Below are 20941 nucleotides of genomic sequence, written 5' to 3' on the forward strand. Positions count from 1 at the left end.
ACGTTCGTACATATAAAAGCAGCAACTGTGACCAGTGGTGCGGTTACGGTTGTCTCACTCCCACTCTGTGTGTCACTCTACAGAACCTGAAACGATCGTGTGACACCGGGACCCGTGGTTAGGAAGACAGCCTTCGGCCTAGCCCTTCTACACCCTGGGACTTTTCTTCTTCTTCTTCTTCTTCTTCTTCTTCTCACCAAGACAACTGTCGGATGTACATACAATACACTATATACAACATATATCTGTAATCATCATGTCCTTGCTGTGTCTATATGTGTGAGACAAAATAAATGATGGAATACCTCACTACACATAATGTCTGTGGATGTTTATTAGCCGATGATGCATTGAGTAACCACAAACATTATACAAGTATGCAATTGGCAAAGGTGCTGATATTTCAGCAGAGGTTGGGTACATCCAAGATCATGGCTCTTGTATCCAAACAGGGGTACCTCTACTAGACCATTCATCCAGACATGGGGTGTATATATATATGAAGGATTAACGCTTTACCACATATACATTCACAGTCACACATATGAAGGAGTAACCCCTTTACCACATATACATTCACGGTCACAAACAACATCAGCCTGTATAATGGAGTATCGTAATACATTGGAGCGGTTCAAGGATGACATAGCAGAGAGGCATGTAGTGATCGGAGGTACCGTTGAACAAGTCCTCATGCGATTCCCGGATGGTGGGGATACACTCAGGTCATATGACAGTAAGACCAATAGGGTCACGACGATGTACAAGTTAATCGACCACTGCCTCAAGACCGAGGAACGGGCATTTGGATTCCTCGAGGTTATACGTGAGAGAAATCCCTACCTATATGATGACCTGTTTATGCGCGGACCAGGGGGAAAAGTCGGTGAGTGCAAACAACTGTACTGTGAAGTCAAGGCCTGGATATGTTGATCATGACTCGCTCTTAACTTAAGGTACTCTATGTGTCTGTGTGTCTGTTTCAGTCAGGACGGATCCTCCCGAATATAACCTCACAACCAAGGTGCAACGCGCACTGGTGATAGAGTCAACGATTTACTGTCTATGCCTGCGATGTGTTCCTACATCCAGAGGATCACTCGTATAATGCCCGCAATAGAAGTACTCATTGATCATGGTCAACTGCTTCCTGAAGAGGAATCAGAGTTCCGTGTAAACCGAAAAGATCAAATGGCATTGATTAATACACTGGAACAACTGTTCAGGGGCAATACACCCTTCACTACGGTCCCTGAGGCCAATAGGAGTTTCATCTCCTTGGTAGTGTTTTCGCGTAACATGCATGTGTTTGATATGCCAACAATGTCTATGGAAGATGTCTTTGTGTTATGTAGTGCCTGACTAGTAGAGCTGAGTCCTTTACCAAACCAACCAACATCTGTGTATTACAAACGAAATAAACACCTGTGAGTGGAAAGAGTGAAACACCTGTGTCTCCTTGTTCATTTCAAGGCCAGAGGGTTACATAAGCATGGGTATGTGTGCACCTACTACACCATTCAGACCATTCAGAGAAGATGTTATTGCATGTGCACGTATACCTTAGCGAGTATAGTATATCCTATACATATTGTCATATGTATGTTATCGTATGTTGTCCTCATTACTGTCCACATTAGGGCACATGTGGTGCACATTGACAAGGGCCCCGTGATGTTCCAGACCTTATCAAATGACAAGCTTTATAAGTAAGAGACTAGAGTAAGAGACTAGATGTATTTCAGTCAGATAGGTATGATAGACTTTATTGTATACAGCATAACACACTTTGTACAGACAGACCACAAACACCCACATCCTCCGCTGTCCATATAGAACAGCATGTAAAACATCATCATCACGGCCTCAAGGTTCCATTTCATTAGAGGCGTCACAGTCAAAGCGGACTATGCCACCGCCGTCGTGTACAGAGAACCCATACTTGGGTCCGGGTCTAGGCCTCTCCAGGTTCCACAATTCCCAGACATATTTCATGGTCTTAGCCATTAATCCGCAATTCAACTCTGTCCAGTACCTAGACCGGGTCTTTGTTGGGATCTTTGTGAAATGAGCCAGCTTCATACCCATAGTGTGATAGTCACACTCCCGAGGAGATCCTGCTCCCCACAGTAGCATCTTCACCTCTTTGCACCAAGACGAAAATGACTGGTAGTTGGTCACCACTCCGGTCAGCAATCTCTTCATCCCTAGTCCATAGGAATGATGTTATAATCGGTCCCACATAGAATCATGAAAACCAGCTTTTCCGTTCGGTATGTCTCGTCTCGAGTACATCTCCTTTCACGCGCATGTAAAAGTGGGGCCCTGATCGGTTCAACCTCAAGAAACGTCCGTAACTGCCCCTCGGTATCATCCCGTTCATGTACGCTTTACTCAACCGCTTGAGGCAATTCATTACATGTGTCTGTTCTTTCATCAGGACCACCTTATATTCTGCGTCTTTGTCTAGGTAGAGGTCGGGACTTGGTGTCCCTCGACACAGGAGATCGTCCTCTTCTTGCCGGTAGACGGGGGGTTATCCGATTCGGATCTCGATAGCGGACCCTCGTCAGATGTGGGGCACAGGGTTTCGAAGATATAACAGGCTGTTTCGGCACAGAGACGGCCATTGTTTACAGCCAGGGCCAAACCGTGCAATCTGTTCCGGGCGGTTGACTCAAAGAACCTATACAGAAAGGTGCAGTAGAGAGATCCCCTGATCCCGCCTAGGTAAAGGTACCTAGCTAGTTTCTCTTTAAAGTTGACATTGCCGTGATCATCCAGAATGACCTCCAAAGTGTCGTGTTGTTTTCGAGGCCCCGGGAGCAGGTATTCTTCCTCGGCTGAGATGTCGGAAAGCACTCGGAACCTATCCTCGCTCGAAGCCAGCTCCCCAAACGCCATGTTTCTTTGGGTGCTGTGTTCGGGAATGCCAAACAGCAGCTCTCCAAAGGTTGACATGTGCATGTCTCGATCCTCGTGGTAGCTCTTGTTGTCTAGCCTCATGGTAATGCCCTCGCGGCCGCAAGCCGTCAGCACGGCCACCACATCTGAATCTCCGGTGCACACGGTCACACTACCCTTCAGAATGTTTGCCAACTCCACGAGCAGCGTGTCGGCCTCTGTGGTGGTACACCGTAGACACGCGTCCCCGCAATACAGACACTTGTATAGTCTCGGGGTCCGCGAAGGTCGCCACAAAGACGCCCTCGAGTCCCTCGGGTCTGTCTATCGAGCCGTCTGCGGGATCCACGGCGGAGAGTTGACACTCTGCGGGATTCAGACCTTCGAAACGGTCGAGCATGTTTGCAAATACCATGTCGTCCTGGCACTCCCGGTACTCCAGGTACTTCTGGTGGAAAGACACCAGGTTATCGACCGAGGTTCCCTTTGGGAGCTCGCCCTCGGAGGAGTCTCCCTTGGCACCGGTCACTAGAAACAAGTCGTTTTTCATACCCATGTCGGCCAACAGCTTCATCATGGTGTATTCTATGGCGCACAGATTACGCTTACAGAACTCTATGTGAGGTACAGGGGTTCGGTTGAGTCTGAGCTCCTCACGGATGGTTTCTGGGCCCCGGAGCCGTCCTTACGAGCACTACACACAGGCTGGCTGCAGTCTCAGAGATGTAGCAAAGTGCCAGAGTTCTGGCCATGTTCACTATGGACGCCTGAGAATCACCCTCGATGTAGTCACTTTCCTTCACTTTGTGGATTACCATGAGATGGTCTATCAGAGTCCAATCCTGTCGCTTGCAGGGTCTGTCGATCAATTCGAACGGTGCCAGGTGAGGGTTTGCGAGCATTGCGTGGATAGCCTTGTGTTTCAACCCCATTTCGGTTCAAAGCGTTATCCGATCGAGTCAACAGCCAAATGGAGTAGGTCTGTAGTCTGTGCACACGGACAGTCTAACCTGGCCCACATTTAAGCCCAGTGCACACCTTGGTTGGATGTGGTTATGCACCCTTTGACAAATGCTCTAGGCTAGGGGCCCGGGGTTGGTCAAATGAGCCCTAGTTGGACGTTAGTCCTGGTTCGGTAAGTGTTTTCCTTGGTGCTTGGTTGCTGCTGTGGTGTTGTGGCGTAGGGAGAGTCCTGCTAAAGGACTATACAAAGAGAACATGTAAAATGTACACCGCATGTACGTTTTTTATTCCTCTTAGCCGTGATCTTCCTTGTCGTGATCCTGGTCGATGTCAACACGAGAGACATCATCCGAAACCCAGGTCAATGGCCCATCTACAGTCTTCCTGTTTTTAATTTTTTCCTGGTTGAACATTATGTTCCTATAACACAGGTCTTTAGGGTCTACCCAGGATACCCGTCTACTTGCCGAGGAGGCCAGCTGAGTTTCGACTCTCATGTTCACACACATAGGGGCTAGACAATTAAGCACCTGGGTGCAGAAACAGTTGAGCCACGGGAACTTGCTGCGTATACTTTTAGATATCGTGGGCCTTAAACAACTCCGTATGGTAACCTGGTTGGTCCCCGGTCTGATTATCACAAGGTATGCGGCTGACCGCTCTGCCATGCTCGGGTACGTGAGCGAGAACATCACCCAGGTCAGCCACAGCTGAGTGTTGTATCGCCACAGGGTAGTCTGGTCGATAATGTCGTTGTTCCTGGTCTTGAGCTCCAGCAGCGCTATGTTGTCATTTACTGTGTCGTGGGCAACAAGGTCCACCTCGGTGTAGGAGCCCCATGTGTCACGGATGGCCTTGCAGCCTCGCGTACAGCCGTTGTGGTACGTGTAGGATCCGGGTTCACCGAACATATCGGGCGTGGGCAAACCGGCAACCTTGAGGCCTGCGCAAATGGGAGTCAGGCACAGGGCCTCGAGCTGTGTGAGAATGAGGCGAGACACGGGCCCCACGTCACTTATCTTCTTCTTTCCGTTGAACACGTCCTTGCACTGTGCGTCTACCGCAACGCCTATACCGGTGGACATACGGCTCCTGTCCCACAGGCGTCTGCAGGCATCTGGGGTCAGGGCTTTAGACCTCACCAGTTGCAGCAGGTCTTCCGTGAACTTGGTGCCCTTGGACTCGGGAGCATTCAGGTTTCTTACATACTCAGGCACCCACTGGAGCGAGCTCTCCGGGTTGGCGTTCAGGTCCTTTACAACCCTGGTGAACAGATCCATGCTTATCATGTTGTGACCGGATGGCCGCTTCCTGCAGTACACCATGGAGTGTATGGTTTTGGTGATACCCTGAACCTTGTACCAACGGTGGTCGCCTGTAGACTTCGCACATCGTTCACCTCCTGAGCCTAAGAACTCGATCACGGGGTCTTGGAGCTTCATTGTATTAAATGTTCAAGGATTGCTAGGCTGATACTATAACCGGATCCCATTGATAAACAAAACCACAGAAAAGAGGACCGTTCGGGTACTCCCAATCTTGCAACGTGAGTAAATAAGGAAGGACAAAGAGAACCCGGGTAACCTAGGAACCCAGGGAGGAGGCCAGCGATTCCCTAAAACAGATATGAATCGCAAGAAACCAAGCCTTGGAGGCTTCGAGACATTGATATCCAAGAGCAAAGATCTGTTTAACAGCAGAATGTCAGCGATACCTAACGGCCCCATGCTGAGCAAGGTCCGTTTCAGGGGCAAGCTGGGAGGTGCCATTGCAGTCATCACCTCTCTCATCGTGGGATTTCTCACCATTCCCAACAACGTTCTCTACTTCATTGACAACAGGCACGTTACCAGGACCACGGGCCGGCTGGACTCAGCCGCAACGCAGTCGCCTCCTTCAGAAGGCAGACCCGAATACCAGCACGCTTACATCCACGCAGGGATAGCCCTCATCACGCTCGGTTGCCTGGCCATGGTGGTGAGCATAGTGCTCAGCTACTTCGCAGCCAAGAGCAAAAGGAAACTGGACGACTCGAGGGCTCCTACGGGGTCCGGAGTCTACCAATAGCACCAGGACCGTGCTGACGTGCCTGATCATGATGAACATTGAGCTGTTCATGGCTGTGATCGCAGGCTGCATGGAGTTGCTGTACCGACCTCTGATCAGCAACCAGCAGAGGTTGCATAACATGGAGTGCGCTATCGCCGTGTTCAATATCATAATCTACCTCATGTACGTGGTGACCATGGTGCTGACATCTACCATCCTAAAGGGGAAGCACGAAAGGATCCCGGTTGATTGTCAGAGAGACATCCCGGATGTGGTGACCATACCCTCCTCAGCTCGAGACTACATGAGCAGCAGAAACGTCAACCCTTACAATTCGCAGTCCAGCTTCATGTAAGGACCTCCATCCATCGTCTCTGTAATCTCCACCTCTGTCTGAGCTGAGAACCGAGGGGATGGTAGCGCTAGACCTTACCCAGACCGTTTGGTATGGCTATAGTAGTGATATTTTCATGGAACCCAGAGTATGTTGAGTGTTGTGCACGGTGTTGTACGTTGTGTTTACAGCCCCAGTCCCCGGTGTAAAGATGTGCATCGCCCGAAACACAAAGCTGTCTACAAGACCCGGAGCTTCAGAAGGAATGCAAAACAATCTTGACACTGTCACTCATGGATAGACCCTAGGTCTCCTTACAATGTAAAATCAGTTGTGTAGCTTAACACATGTTGTCCCTATTGTGCCTTTGTTACTTGGTTGTTGGCGATGAACATTACGTGTCCCACTAGTGGACTACCCTCCCGTGTGCATTTCAACCTGAAATATATATGTGATTTTTGTGGTGTAAATGTGAGTAAATGACAGTGAATAAATGACAAGGAACAAATCGTCTTAGCCTCTGGTGTATCCTTTATTGACACAGGTTCATCACTTCAACATAACAATACTATGCATAGGAACATTGACAACATTCACAGGTGTAGGTAGGGATGATATGAAAGCGTACATGAGCTGGGTACATATTACCGACTCACGCCACTTCTTTATTCCAACCGGACAAGCGTGGCAGATAGGATAGTGGTAGACTGTGTAAAGACCTTCACTATAGGGCTATGCGTGCAGTGTGTACGGACATATATATTTACATGCGAATGGCACACATTAATACATCTCACACCACACTACATTACCCATATAACACACACACACACACACACACACACACACACACACACACACACACACACACACACACACACACACACACACACACACACACACACACACACACACACGGATCCCATAGACGCTACAGTATAATAATCATAGAACCGAGTCATTAGGTTTCGAACAGCATACATGATGTCTCACGAGGCCAATATCGATACACACAGACCTAAACCCAGACCGATTACCAAGAAACGGTGCTTGGGGCACAACGATCACAACCTCTCTACCGAGACAGCCCAATCCTCCATGACATCCCAATGCAATGCCCTGTGTGACGTGCAAAATGAGTGCTCAAATCACGAAAGTCCTCCACGACGCAGACGCCGAAGCGGACGTTACCAGGTACCGGGCGAGGATGAAGTGGAGACAACCGTGAATGAGAAGAACAACAAGAAGCAACAAGACCAACACCGCAGTGTACAGTTCAGCAAGCCCATAGCCCAGGTACCGGGCGAGGATGAAGTGGAGACAACCGTGAATGAGAAGAACAACAAGAAGCAACAAGACCAACACCGCAGTGTACATTTCAGCAAGCCCATAGCCCAGGTACCGGGCGAGTGAACAACCGTGAATAGCAACGAGAAGCAACAAGACCAACACGCAGTGTAACATTTCAGCAAGCCCATAGCCCAGGTACCGGGCGAGGATCAAGTGGAGACAACCGTGAATGAGAAGAACAACAAGAAGCAACAAGACCAACACCGCAGTGTACATTTCAGCAAGCCCATAGCCCAGGTACAGTTCGTGTCCATGTCGGAAGACTCCAGGGAGGCACGCTCATCATATTGGTGGCGGGTTGCAGTCAATACCAAACTGCTCCGAAGGAGGATACGTCAGTTAGAGCCGTCAATATCTAGATGTCTAGACGAAAATCACCGGGACCGCATGAGGAACTATATACGGGTTAGGCTCGAGAGCGATTGTCACTGAGCGCTCCTCTGGGGAAACCTTATCTGGGCACAGCAAACTCTGCCCAGTCGATCACTGTGACAACAACTCGCTCTGCGCTCTCATCAAACCCACCTCGGATAACCCAAGCAGGCCTTCCTATACACTCCTACATCGCCACCAGTAATCTACACCAGGATCACACACCGAATCGACTAACGCAATGGCCTCGTGGTACAACTGTCTCCTGTTGAAGAACAGGACCCTGACAGATCACGAGAAGGAAACCCTGGACCGTGTCAATGTGAAATCCCTCAGCAGTGATGGAGTCAATGCAATGATAGGACCCAAGGACAGTCCCTTCACAAGACCCATGTACCTAGAGTTGACACACTACCACCATCTCGACTCTCTGTTAGCCATGCTTGCGAGCTACGTCGACCCGTCAGTGAAAAGCTTGTCTGACTACCCCGTGAGACACGTGCAATTTGCAGCACCGCAGCAACTCCTAGTCCAACCTTCACAAGACTCAAAGTAAATAAGATGACAGGGGCAACAGTCATCGTTGGAAACAACCAACACCACAAGATTTCCTGGACCCTGGATCTAGCACCAGCTGAGGCCGATCACTAATACCAACCCCAGTTCCATACCCTCCTCAGCTCGAGACTACATGAGCAGCAGAACCGTCAACCCTTACAATTCGCAGTCCAGCTTCATGTAAGGACCTCCATCCATCGTCTCTGTAATCTCCACCTCTGTCTGAGCTGAGAACCGAGGGGATTGGTAGCGCTAGACCTTACCCAGACCGTTTGGTATGGCTATAGTAGTGATATTTTCATAGAACCCAGAGTATGTTGAGCGTTGTGCACGGTGTTGTGCGTTGTGTTTACAGCCCCAGTCCCCGGTGTCAAGATCTGCATCGCCCGAAACACAAAGCTGTCTACAAGACCCGGAGCTTCAGAAGGAATGCAAAAAACAATCTTGACACTGTCCCTCATGGATAGACCCTAGGTCTCCTTACAATGTAAAATCAGTTGTGTAGCTTAACACATGTTGTCCCTATTGTGCCTTTGTTACTTGGTTGTTGGCGATGAACATTACGTGTCCCACTAGTGGACTACCCTCCCGTGTGCATTTCAACCTTAAATATATATGTGTTTTGTGGTGTAAATGTGAGTAAATGACAGTGAATAAATGACAAGGAACAAATCGTCTTAGCCTCTGGTGTATCCTTTATTGACACAGGTTCATCACTTCAACATAACAATACTATGCATAGGAACATAGACAACAGTCACAGGTGTAGGTAGGGATAATATGAAAGCGTACATGAGCTGGGTACATATTACCGACTCACGCCACTTCTTTATTCCAACCGGACAAGCGTGGCAGATAGAATAGTGGTAGACTGTGTAAAGACCTTCACTATAGGGCTATGCGTGCAGTGTGTACGGACATATATTTACATTCGAATGGCACACATTAATACATCTCACACCACACTACATTACCCATATACACACACACACACACGGATCCCATAGACGCTACAGTATAATAATCATAGAACCGAGTCATTAGGTGTCGAACAGCATACATGATGTCTCACGAGGCGAATATCGATACACACAGACCTAAACCCAGACCGATTACCAAGAAACGGTGCTTGGGGCACAACGATCACAACCTCTCTACCGAGACAGCCCAATCCTCCATGACATCCCAATGCAATGCCCTGTGTGACGTGCTAAACGAGTGCTCAAATCACGAAACTCGTCCACGACGCAGACGCAGACGCAGAGGCGGAAGCAGACGCAGACGCAGAGGCGGAAGCAGACGCAGACGCAGACGCAGACGCGGACGTTACCTGGTACCGGGCGAGGATGAAGTGGAGACAACCGTGAATGAGAAGAACAACAAGAAGCAACAAGACCAACACCGCAGGGTACAGTTCAGCAAGCCCATAGCCCAGGTACCGGGCGAGGATGAAGTGGAGACAACCGTGAATGAGAAGAACAACAAGAAGCAACAAGACCAACACCGCAGTGTACATTTCAGCAAGCCCATAGCCCAGGTACCGAGGCGAGGATGAAGTGGAGACAACCGTGAATGAGAAGAACAACAAGAAGCAACAAGACCAACACCGCAGTGTACAGTTCAGCAAGCCCATAGCCCAGGTACCGGGCGAGGATGAAGTGGAGACAACCGTGAATGAGAAGAACAACAAGAAGCAACAAGACCAACACCGCAGTGTACATTTCAGCAAGCCCATAGCCCAGGTACCGGGCGAGGATGAAGTGGAGACAACCGTGAATGAGAAGAACAACAAGAAGCAACAAGACCAACACCGCAGTGTACATTTCAGCAAGCCCATAGCCCAGGTACCGGGCGAGGATGAAGTGGAGACAACCGTGAATGAGAAGAACAACAAGAAGCAACAAGACCAACATCGCAGGGTACAGTTCAGCAACCCCAATAGCCCAGGTACAGTTTGTGTCCATGTCGGAAGACTCCAGGGAGGCACGCTCATCATATTGGACGCGGGTTGCAGTTAATGCCAAACGGTTCCAAATGAGGTTACTTCAGGTAGAGCCGTCAATATGTAGATGTCTAGACGAAAATCACCGGGACCGCATGAGGAACTATATACGGGTTAGGCTCGAGAGCGATTGTCACTGAGCGCTCCTCTTGGGAAACCTTATCTGGGCACAGCAAACTCTGCCCAGTCGATCACTGTGACATCAACTCGCTCTGCGCTCTCATCAAACCCACCTCGGATAACCCAAGCAGGCCTCCTATACACTCCTACATCGCCACCAGTAATCTACACCAGGATCACCCACCGAATCGACTACCGCAATGGCCTCGTGGTACAACTGTCTCCTGTTGAAGAACAGGACCCTGACAGATCACGAGAAGGAAACCCTGGACCGTGTCAATGTGGAATCCCTCAGCCATGACGGAGCACCAGCTGAGGCCGATCACTAATACCAACCCCAGTTCCCCGTACAGCATGTTGTATGTCAATGACACCGAATAAACGTAAACAACTAAACATGTCATTGAACACGTCTGTGTCTCTCATTTCATTGGTTATGTTTATTTATCCTTTAGATCTGTCTCTCCGTTATTGCTATCATATCCGAACTAGCATATTCATTACACTTGTATCAGATCATTGCAGCCGCTATTGCCTATGCCTGAATAGGTAAGGACACTATAGGAACGCTATGGGGGAGACGATGAGAATGCACACACAAGCACACCTAGGTAAATGTGCTCACGATCATTGCAAGGCTCAGTGAAGCCTAATCTAGGTTCCATTCAACTGTCCAAGGACAGCGTGTTAGAGGAAGCTATTAGTTAAAGCATCGTTGCAGCCGCTATTGCCTATGCCTGAATAGGTAAAGACACTGTAGGAACGCTAGGGGGAGACAATGAGAATGCGCACACACACAAGCACACCTAGGTAAATGTGCTCATGATCATTGCAAGGCTCAGTGAAGCCTAATCTAGGTTCCACTCAACTGTCCAAGGACAGCGTGTTAGAAAAGCTATTAGTTATTAGAAAAGCACAGTCCACAAGCCGGTGAAGCCCCTCTGGCGGTTATGCGTTGTGTTTGCATGTGTTTTCGTTCACCCTGTATGTTGTATGACCACTAGATGTCGGCATTGTACCGCTGTAAAATGATAGGTCTTTGATAACCCTCCCGTTGTCCTGTCCGGGTCAAAAAGACCCAGGCTACGTGTTAGAGTGAGTGGCTGTGTAACCCCTAGCGTTGCCCTGTCTTGTCCGGGGTCAGACAGACCCAGGCTACGTGTCAGTGCCTATGTGTTAGAGGGAGTGGCTGTATATCCCGTGCCGCTGTCCTGTCCTGTCCTGTCCTGTCCTGTCCTGTCCTGTCCTTTCTTGTCCGAGGTCAAAACGACCCAGCCTACGTGTCAGTGCCTATGTGTTAGAGCGTGTGGCTGTATATCTCCTCCCGCTGTCCTGTCCGGGTCAAACAAAAATAAAAAAAAATAAAAATAAAAAGACCCAGGCTACGTGTCAGTGCCTATGTGTTAGAGCGAGTGGCTGTATGACCCCTAGCGTTGTCCTCTCGTGTCCTGGCTGGGGTGAAAACGACCCAGGCTACGTGTTAGAGTGTTAGAGCGAGTGTGTGCTGTGCTGTGAACGGGACCCTTGCAAATGAAATTAAATCAACTTTTTATTGGTCACATTGTAGGTACAGACATTACAGTGAAATTTTTAACTTGGTAAAAGAATCTGGTGATTTCCTTGTAATATTGTAGGTGTGTGTGTGTGTCACTAGTCGAGGACAATGCTGGAAACCCAAGATAACCATTTCCTCGACAAGTGAATATATGTCATCTGCTCTTCGGCTTGCTGACAATTGAACATCTCCGCACGTGTTTCATTCTGACAGTCTGTCAACTTGTAGACTTGCGGTACAACATTTTGGGTTTTCGTGAAATCACAAGGTATGCCTAGGCTCGAACGGATCCCCATCATGGCGTGTTGTTTGGGGCCAACAGAAAAGCCTTGAAATATCCAGGCGACTGTCTTCATCAGAAGTGTCTGTTCCTCATCTGAGAGATCTGTCATGTGGACACCGCTACACACGGATGAGATGTCGCATGGCATTTGCCGATATTTTGTCCGATAATATGTCAACAAATGGTCTCGGACGTGGCTGTGACGAACGTCCATGTCCCACATGTCGTAGTACAAAGCACAAGTACAAGACTCGCTGTCGTCGAACCCGGTCAACGTTGCAGCACAGGGACACCATCCCACAGCTTGACGGTGTATCTTCTGCACATGGTGGTCCCGGTGTGTCACCATGATGTGTGACACTGCACCGTGGTAAAACCACAAGAGCAGAGCCTGTCCTACGACCCGAACGAGCCACAGCTCATACCTCAACAGACTATATTTGGGTTCGACAAATAGTCTCACCTCCAGTTTGTTGTTGGGCATGACCGAGAGGCTTTTCACCGTGTAGCCGAGCAGTATGGGTATGTTGTTCACTACTCGATTGAACGCAGAATAGATGTCGTTGAAGTTGATGGTGCTCAGATTCAGTCGAGTCGACCCTCCGACGATGCCCAGACCGATCACGGTGGCGACGACGGTGGTGGTGGTGGTGGTGGTGGTATTGTCGGTAGTAGTAGTTACGTGACTGGAGTCCGACGTGTGTATGTCAAACACTGCAGTGATGCAGCGAGAATCCCCCTTGACGTTTTCTGTGTTCTGGAAAGTCGACATAGCTTCGATGGATGGATGTTGTTTGTCTGTGAGACACGAACCTGTTATATTGTGGATTCAATGACCACTCCCATACAAAAATAATAAATTATATTATATTCATTTATTTATTTATTTTCGGGGGTTAATGTTAGAGCCTAGGTGTTAGCGCGAGTGGCTCGCTGTATATCTCCTCCCGCTGTCCTGTCCTGTCCTGTCCTGTCCTGTCCTGTCCGGGTCAAAAGGACCCAGGCTACGTGTTAGAGCCTAGGTGTTAGAGCGAGTGGCTGTATATCTCCTCCTGCTGTCCTGACCGGGTCAAAAAGACCCAGGCTACGTGTTAGAGCCTAGGTGTTAGAGCTACTCGCTGTATATCTCCTCCTGCTGTCCTGACCGGGTCAAAAAGACCCAGGCTACGTGTCAGTGCCTATGTGTTTGAGCTAGTGGCTGTATAACCCCTAGCGTTGTCCTGTCCTGTCCTGTCCTGTCCGGGTCAAAAGGACCCAGGCTACGTGTTAGAGCCTAGGTGTTAGAGCGAGTGGCTGTATATCCCCTCCCGCTGTCCTGACCGGGTCAAAAAGACCCAGGCTACGTGTTAGAGCCTAGGTGTTAGAGCAACTCGCTCTATGTCTCCACCTGCTGTCCTGACCGGGTCAAAACGACCCAGGCTACATGTCAGAGTGTTAGAGCGAGTTGCTGTATAACCCCTAGCGTTGTCCTGTCCTGTCCTGTCCTGTCCTGTCTGGGTCAAAACGACCCAGGCTACACGTTAGAGGCATAAGCTCTGAGCCAGAGGTACTAGGTAAGCCGTAAACAAACACCAAAACCAACACCAACACCAATAACTACTACTACTACTACTACTACTACTACTACTACTACTACTACTACTACTACTACTACTACTACTACTACTACTACTACTACTACTACTACTACTACTACTACTACTACTACTACTACTACTACTACTACTACTACTACTACTACTACTACTACTACTACTACTACTAATATTGCCTCCGTGGCATGTCCGGACACGTGCCGAAGAGAGAGGTCTTGGGGACTTCCCCAGCCTGGGTGCCGAAGCTATTATGAGTGCTGTGCGATTCACGGCCAAACAGGTCCTAGAACAGATATTTTCCAATGACTCTGACTGCGATGAGGAAGCGGACGAGGAAGCGTCCGAAGAAGAAGACGGGGAGGAATACAACCCAGAGGACGAGGAGACCACAGAGGACGACGACGACGACGACTACGACGCCGCAGCCGCCGACGCCGCCGATGACGAGGACGATGTCCAAGTAGAAGAAGGTCAAGGCGTAGAAGACGAACGAGACGATGACGACGACGACGACGACGACGACCAACAAGAAGAAGAAGAACAAGGGGAAGAAGAACAAGGGGAAGGTGAAGGAGAGCGAGGAGAGCGAGGAGACCTCCGCCACTGCCGCAGCCGCCGCCGCCGCCGCCGCCGCAGCATCAGCCCCAGAACACAACACGATATCCCTCGAGTGGAAAGAGAGACATTCGTGTCGAGAAACGGCCAAATCCAATGGTGCTCGGTGCCCTGTGACAACAATCGCGGCGTCGGAGGGGCCGCCGCAGCGGCAAAAAGTAACAGGCCGGTTGCTGAGGTGCCGGAGGACATGAGGCCCGGGCCTACTAGGCAGGCCGTAGGCCAAGCCCGCGACATCCTGTCCACGTTTCGCTTGTTTTTCACACCCGAGATAGAAGACATCATCCTGGAGATGACCAATCTGGAGGGCGTTCGAAAATACGGAGCCCGAGGCGACGGCGACGACGGCGACGACGACCACCGCCACTACGCCGACGACCACGAAAACCACGAAAACCACGAAGACCGTGACCGCGGCGGCGGCGGCGGCCGCTGGAAAGCGATGGACTCCACAGACCTGAGAGCCTACGTAGGGCTGCTCATCCTAGCCGGCGTGTACAGGTCCCGAGGCGAAGCGGCCTCTAGTCTCTGGGACGCCGAGAGCGGAAGGACCATTTTCCGCGCAACCATGCCGCTCAAAGTCTTTCACGCTTACTCGAGACTCCTTCGCTTCGACGACCGTCAGACCAGAGCCGAGAGACGCGCAGCAGGCGGCGGTGACAAACTTGCGGCCGTGAGAGAGGTCTGGGACAAGTGGGTCGAGAGGCTGCCGCTCCTCTACAACCCCGGGCCCGACGTGACGGTGGACGAGCAACTGGTCCCTTTCAGAGGTGTGCCGGGCCAACAACACCGTACAAGAGCACAACAACAACACTGAACACAACACTGAACACAACACAACACAACACAACACGCTAAAGCTAATCTCTTGTCTTTCCTCTCCTCTCTCTCTCTCTCTCTCTCTCTGTCTCTCTCTCTCGCTCTCGCTCTCTCTCTCCTCCAGGCCGATGTCCTTTCCGCCAGTATATCCCAAGCAAGCCGGCCAAATACGGCATCAAGACATGGGTGGCCTGCGACTCCAAATCCAGCTACGCCTGGAAGATGCAGGTCTACACCGGCAAGGCCACATGCGGAGGCCCCGAGAAGAACCAGGGGATGAGGGTCGTGCTCGATTTGACGCAGGGACTCAGGGGTCACAACGTCACCTGCGACAATTTCTTCACCTCATACGAGCTCGCGCGCCAGCTCCTGACCAGGAACGTCACCGTGGTCGGCACAGTCAGAAAGAACAAGCCAGAGCTCCCGCAGGCGCTGCTCGCCTCAAAGGACAGGCTCCTCTTCTCCTCCAAGTTCGCCTTCACGTCCACCACCGCTCTAGTGTCCTACCTGGCAAAGAAAAACAAGAACGTCTTACTCCTGAGCACGCTGCACACCGAGGCTCACGTTAGCCGTCGCCAGGACAAGAAGCCGGCCATCGTCCTAGACTACAACAGCAACAAGGGAGGTGTGGACAACCTAGACAAGGTGATTGGAACCTACAGCTGCAGGAGGATGACCGCGCGCTGGCCCCTGGTCATCTTCCACAACATCCTTGACGTGTCCTCTTACAACGCTTTTGTCATATGGCGAGAGCTCAACCCCACTTGGATGCCTGGCAAGCGAAACAAGAGGAGGGTGTTCCTCGAGCAGCTGGGAAAGGCACTAGTGACTCCGTTCATACAAAGAAGGGCCCGTCTCCCTCGCACCGAAGCCTCTGCGGCGCTCGTCAAAGCTGTTCAGAGGGCTACGTATCGTGATCAGCCCCGGCGGGATCACGCCCCCGCAGCACCGGACCACGCAGCACCACCGGCCCAAGCACCCAACCCCGCACAACCCAGTAAGAGGAAGAGGTGTCAGGTCTGCCCCACAAAGAAGGACTGTAAAACACACACGGTGTGCACCAGGTGTAACAAATACATCTGCAAAGGCTGCTCGCACCCATACTGTCCCACATGTTCCAACTGGGCCTTTAGTGAGAGGGGGACAGTTCGACCCGGAGGGCACGGCGTGTGTACAGAATACCAGGACAACGGGAGGGTTAAATAACAAACGTGAATTTTTTTTTATTCATTTTGCATGAAAAGGGTCTAAAATATTTTTTTAACGTTCAGCACTAGAAGGACATATGTAGAAGTCAACATACAAGGGTTTTCAAATGTGATTTTTTAAAAAGCTTTTTTCAATGAATATTATCTAAAATCATGTTTTAGGCAAAATCCTCAAAAAAACTAGTTCGGCATATGAAGGGATACAAAGTTTTTTTTATAAAAAATGTGAAAAATATTTTTTATAAATTTAGCATGAAAAGGGTCTAAAATATTTTTTAAATGTTCAGCACTAGAAGGACATATGTAGAATTCAACATACAAGGGTTTTCAAATGTGATAAAAAAAAAATTCAATGAATATTTTCTAAAATCATGTTTTAGGCAAAATCCACAATGCAACTAGTTCGGCATATGAAGGGATACTTTTTTAGAATAACAAACGTGAATTTTTTTTATACATTTTGCATGAAAAGGGTCTAAAATATTTTTTTAACGTTCAGCACTAGAAGGACATATGTAGAATTCAACATACAAGGGTTTTCAAATGTGATTAAAAAAAAATTTAAGGATGAATATTTTCTAAAATCATGTTTTAGGCAAAATCCACAATGCAACTAGTTCGGCATATGAAGGGATACAATTTTTTTATAACAAACGAGAAACATTTTTTTATACATTTTGCATGAAAAGGGTCTAAAATATTTTTTTACGTTCAGCAGTAGAAGGACATATGTAGAATTCAACATACAAGGGTTTTCAAATGTGATTTAAAAAAAAAATTATTCAATGAATATTTTCTAAAATCATGTTTTAGGCAAAATCCACAATGAAACTAGTTCGGCATATGAAGGGATACAATGTTTTTTATAACAAACCTAAAAAATATTTTTTATACATTTTGCATGAAAAGGGTCTAAAATATTTTTTTACGTTCAGCACTAGAAGGACATAGGTAGAATATAACATACAAGGGTTTTCAAATGTGATAAAAAAAAATATTCTATGAATATTTTCTAAAATCATGTTATTGGCAAAATCCACAATGCAACTAGTTCGGCATATGAAGGGATACAATTTTTTTTATAACAAACGTGAAAAATATTTTATATACATTTTGCATGAAAAGGGTCTAAAATATTTTTTTAACGTTCAGCACTAGAAGGACATATGTAGAATTCAACATACAAGGGTTTTCAAATGTGATTTTAAAAAAAATTCTATGAATATTTTCTAAAATCATGTTTTAGGCAAAATCCACAAAAAAACTAGTTCGGCATATGAAGGGATACCATTTTTTTTATAACAAACGTAAAACATATTTTTTATACATTTTGCATGAAAAGGGTCTAAAATATTTTTTTACGTTCAGCACTAGAAGGACATATGTAGAATATAACATACAAGGGTTTTCAAATGTGATTCCAAAAAAAATATTCTATGAATATTTTCTAAAATCATGTTTTAGGCAAAATCCACAATGCAACTAGTTCGGCATATGAAGGGATACAATTTTTTTGTAACAAACGTGAAAAATATTTTTTATACATTTTGCATGAAAAGGGTCTAAAATATTTTTTTTACGTTCAGCACTAGAAGGACAGACGTAGAATACAATTTAGAAGGGTTTTCAAATGTGATTTTTTAAAAGCTTTTTTTAATGAATATTGTCTAAAATCATGTTTTAGGCAAAATCCACAAGCAAAACTAGTTCGGCATATGAAGGGATACAAAGTTTTTTTATAAAAAAAGTGAGGGTCTAAAATATTTTTTTACGTTCAGCACTAGAAGGACTGATGTAGAATACAATATACAAGGGTTTTCAAATGTGATTTAAAAAAATGTTTTTCAATGAACATTTTCTAAAATCATGTTTTAGGCAAAATCCACAATGCAACTAGTTCGGCATATGAAGGGATAATTTTTTTTAAGTAACAAACGTGAAATTTTTTTTTATTCATTTTGCATGAAAAGGGTCTAAAATATTTTTTAACGTTCAGCACTAGAAGGACATATGTAGAAGTCAACATAGCAAGGGTTTTCAAATGTGATTTAAAAAAAAATTTCAATGAATATTTTCTAAAATCATGTTTTAGGCAAAATCCACAATGCAACTAGTTCGGCATATGAAGGGATACAATTTTTTTATAACAAACGTGAAAAATATTTTTTAGACATTTTGCATGAAAAGGGTCTAAAATATTTTTTTTAACGTTCAGCACTAGAAGGACAGATGTAAATTTCAACATACAAGGGTTTTCAAATGTGATTTTTTTAAAAAGCTTTTTTCAATGAATATTATCTAAAATCATGTTTTAGGCAAAATCCTCAAAAGACAACTAGTTCGGCATATGAAGGGATAAAAAGTTTTTTATAAAAAAACGTGAAAAATATTTTTTATACATTTTGCATGAAAAGCGTCTAAAAGATTTTTTTAACGTTCAGCACTAGAAGGACATATGTAGAATATAACATACAAGGGTTTTCAAATGTGATTAAAAAATAAGTAATTCTATGAATATTTTCTAAAATCATGTTTTAGGCAAAATCCACAATGCAACTAGTTCGGCATATGAAGGGATACAATTTTTTTAGTGTAACAAACGTGAAAAAATATTTTTTATACATTTTGCATGAAAAGGGTCTAAAATATTTTTTTAACGTTCAGCACTAGAAGGACATATGTAGAATACAATATACAAGGGTTTTCAAATGTGATAAAAAAAAAATGTTTTCAATTAACATTTTCTAAAATCTTGTTTTAGGCAAAATCCACAATGCAACTAGTTCGGCATATGAAGGGATACTTTTTTAAATAACAAACGTGAATTTTTTTTTATTCATTTTGCATGAAAAGGGTCTAAAATATTTTTTTAACGTTCAGCACTAGAAGGACATATGTAGAAGTCAACATACAAGGGTTTTCAAATGTGATTTTTTAAAAAGCTTTTTTCAATGAATATTATCTAAAATCATGTTTTAGGCAAAATCCTCAAAAAAACTAGTTCGGCATATGAAGGGATACAAAGTTTTTTTTATAAAAATGTGAAAAATATTTTTTATAAATTTGCATGAAAAGGGTCTAAAATATTTTTTTAAACGTTCAGCACTAGAAGGACATATGTAGAATTCAACATACAAGGGTTTTCAAATGTGATAAAAAAAAATTCAATGAATATTTTCTAAAATCATGTTTTAGGCAAAATCCACAATGCAACTAGTTCGGCATATGAAGGGATACTTTTTTAGAATAACAAACGTGAAAATTTTTTTTATACATTTTGCATGAAAAGGGTCTAAAATATTTTTTTAACGTTCAGCACTAGAAGGACATATGTAGAATTCAACATACAAGGGTTTTCAAATGTGATTAAAAAAAAAATTTAAATGAATATTTTCTAAAATCATGTTTTAGGCAAAATCCACAATGCAACTAGTTCGGCATATGAAGGGATACAATTTTTTTTATAACAAACGTGAAACATTTTTTTATACATTTTGCATGAAAAGGGTCTAAAATATTTTTTTACGTTCAGCACTAGAAGGACATATGTAGAATTCAACATACAAGGGTTTTCAAATGTGATTCAAAAAAAAATTATTCTATGAATATTTTCTAAAATCAGGTTTTAGGCAAAATCCACAATGCAACTAGTTCGACATATGAAGGGATACAATTTTTTTTATAACAAATGTAAAAAATATTTTTTATACATTTTGCATGAAAAGGGTCTAAAATATTTTTTTACGTTCAGCACTAGAAGGACATATGTAGAATATAACATACAAGGGTTTTCAAATGTGATTAAAAAAAATATTCTATGAATATTTTCTAAAATCATGTTATTGGCAAAATCCACAATGCAACTAGTTCGGCATATGAAGGGATACAAATTTTTTTATAACAAACGTGAAAAATATTTTATATACATTTTCCATGAAAAGGGTCTAAAATATTTTTTTTACGTTCAGCACTTGAAGGACAGGCGTAGAATACAATTTAGAAGGGTTTTCAAATGTGATTTTTTAAAAGCTTTTTTCAATGAATATTGTCTAAAATCATGTTTTAGGCAAAATCCACAACAACTAGTTCGGCATATGAAGGGAAAAACGTTTTTTTATAAAAAACGTGAAAAATATTTTTATACATTTTGCATGAAAAGGGTCTAAAATATTTTTTTACGTTCAGCACTAGAAGGACAGACGTAGAATACAATT

The 20941-nt window shown here is 45.6% G+C and overlaps 2 protein-coding genes across 2 annotated transcripts; both read left to right on the forward strand.

Moving 5' to 3' along the window:
• The first annotated feature begins 7154 nt into the window (after positions 1-7154).
• LOC121572251 lies at positions 7155-8642 on the forward strand. Its single transcript, XM_045218489.1, has 2 exons — positions 7155-7648; positions 7838-8642. Exons 1-2 carry the CDS (start codon positions 7232-7234, stop codon positions 8030-8032), a joined length of 612 nt encoding a protein of 203 aa, XP_045074424.1. The 5' UTR covers positions 7155-7231; the 3' UTR covers positions 8033-8642.
• Positions 8643-14335: 5693 nt separating this feature from the next.
• Positions 14336-16708, forward strand: LOC121562602 (piggyBac transposable element-derived protein 4-like; the record flags this gene model as incomplete). The annotated part of the gene is made up of 3 exons (XM_045218491.1): positions 14336-14555; positions 14658-15470; positions 15644-16708. Coding segments are annotated over exons 1-3 (2098 nt in total), but the record flags the coding sequence as incomplete, so codon positions are not given.
• Positions 16709-20941: the final 4233 nt, after the last annotated feature.

Source organism: Coregonus clupeaformis, unplaced genomic scaffold (assembly GCF_020615455.1).
Source record: "Coregonus clupeaformis isolate EN_2021a unplaced genomic scaffold, ASM2061545v1 scaf1609, whole genome shotgun sequence".
Classification (NCBI taxonomy): Eukaryota; Metazoa; Chordata; class Actinopteri; order Salmoniformes; family Salmonidae; genus Coregonus; species Coregonus clupeaformis.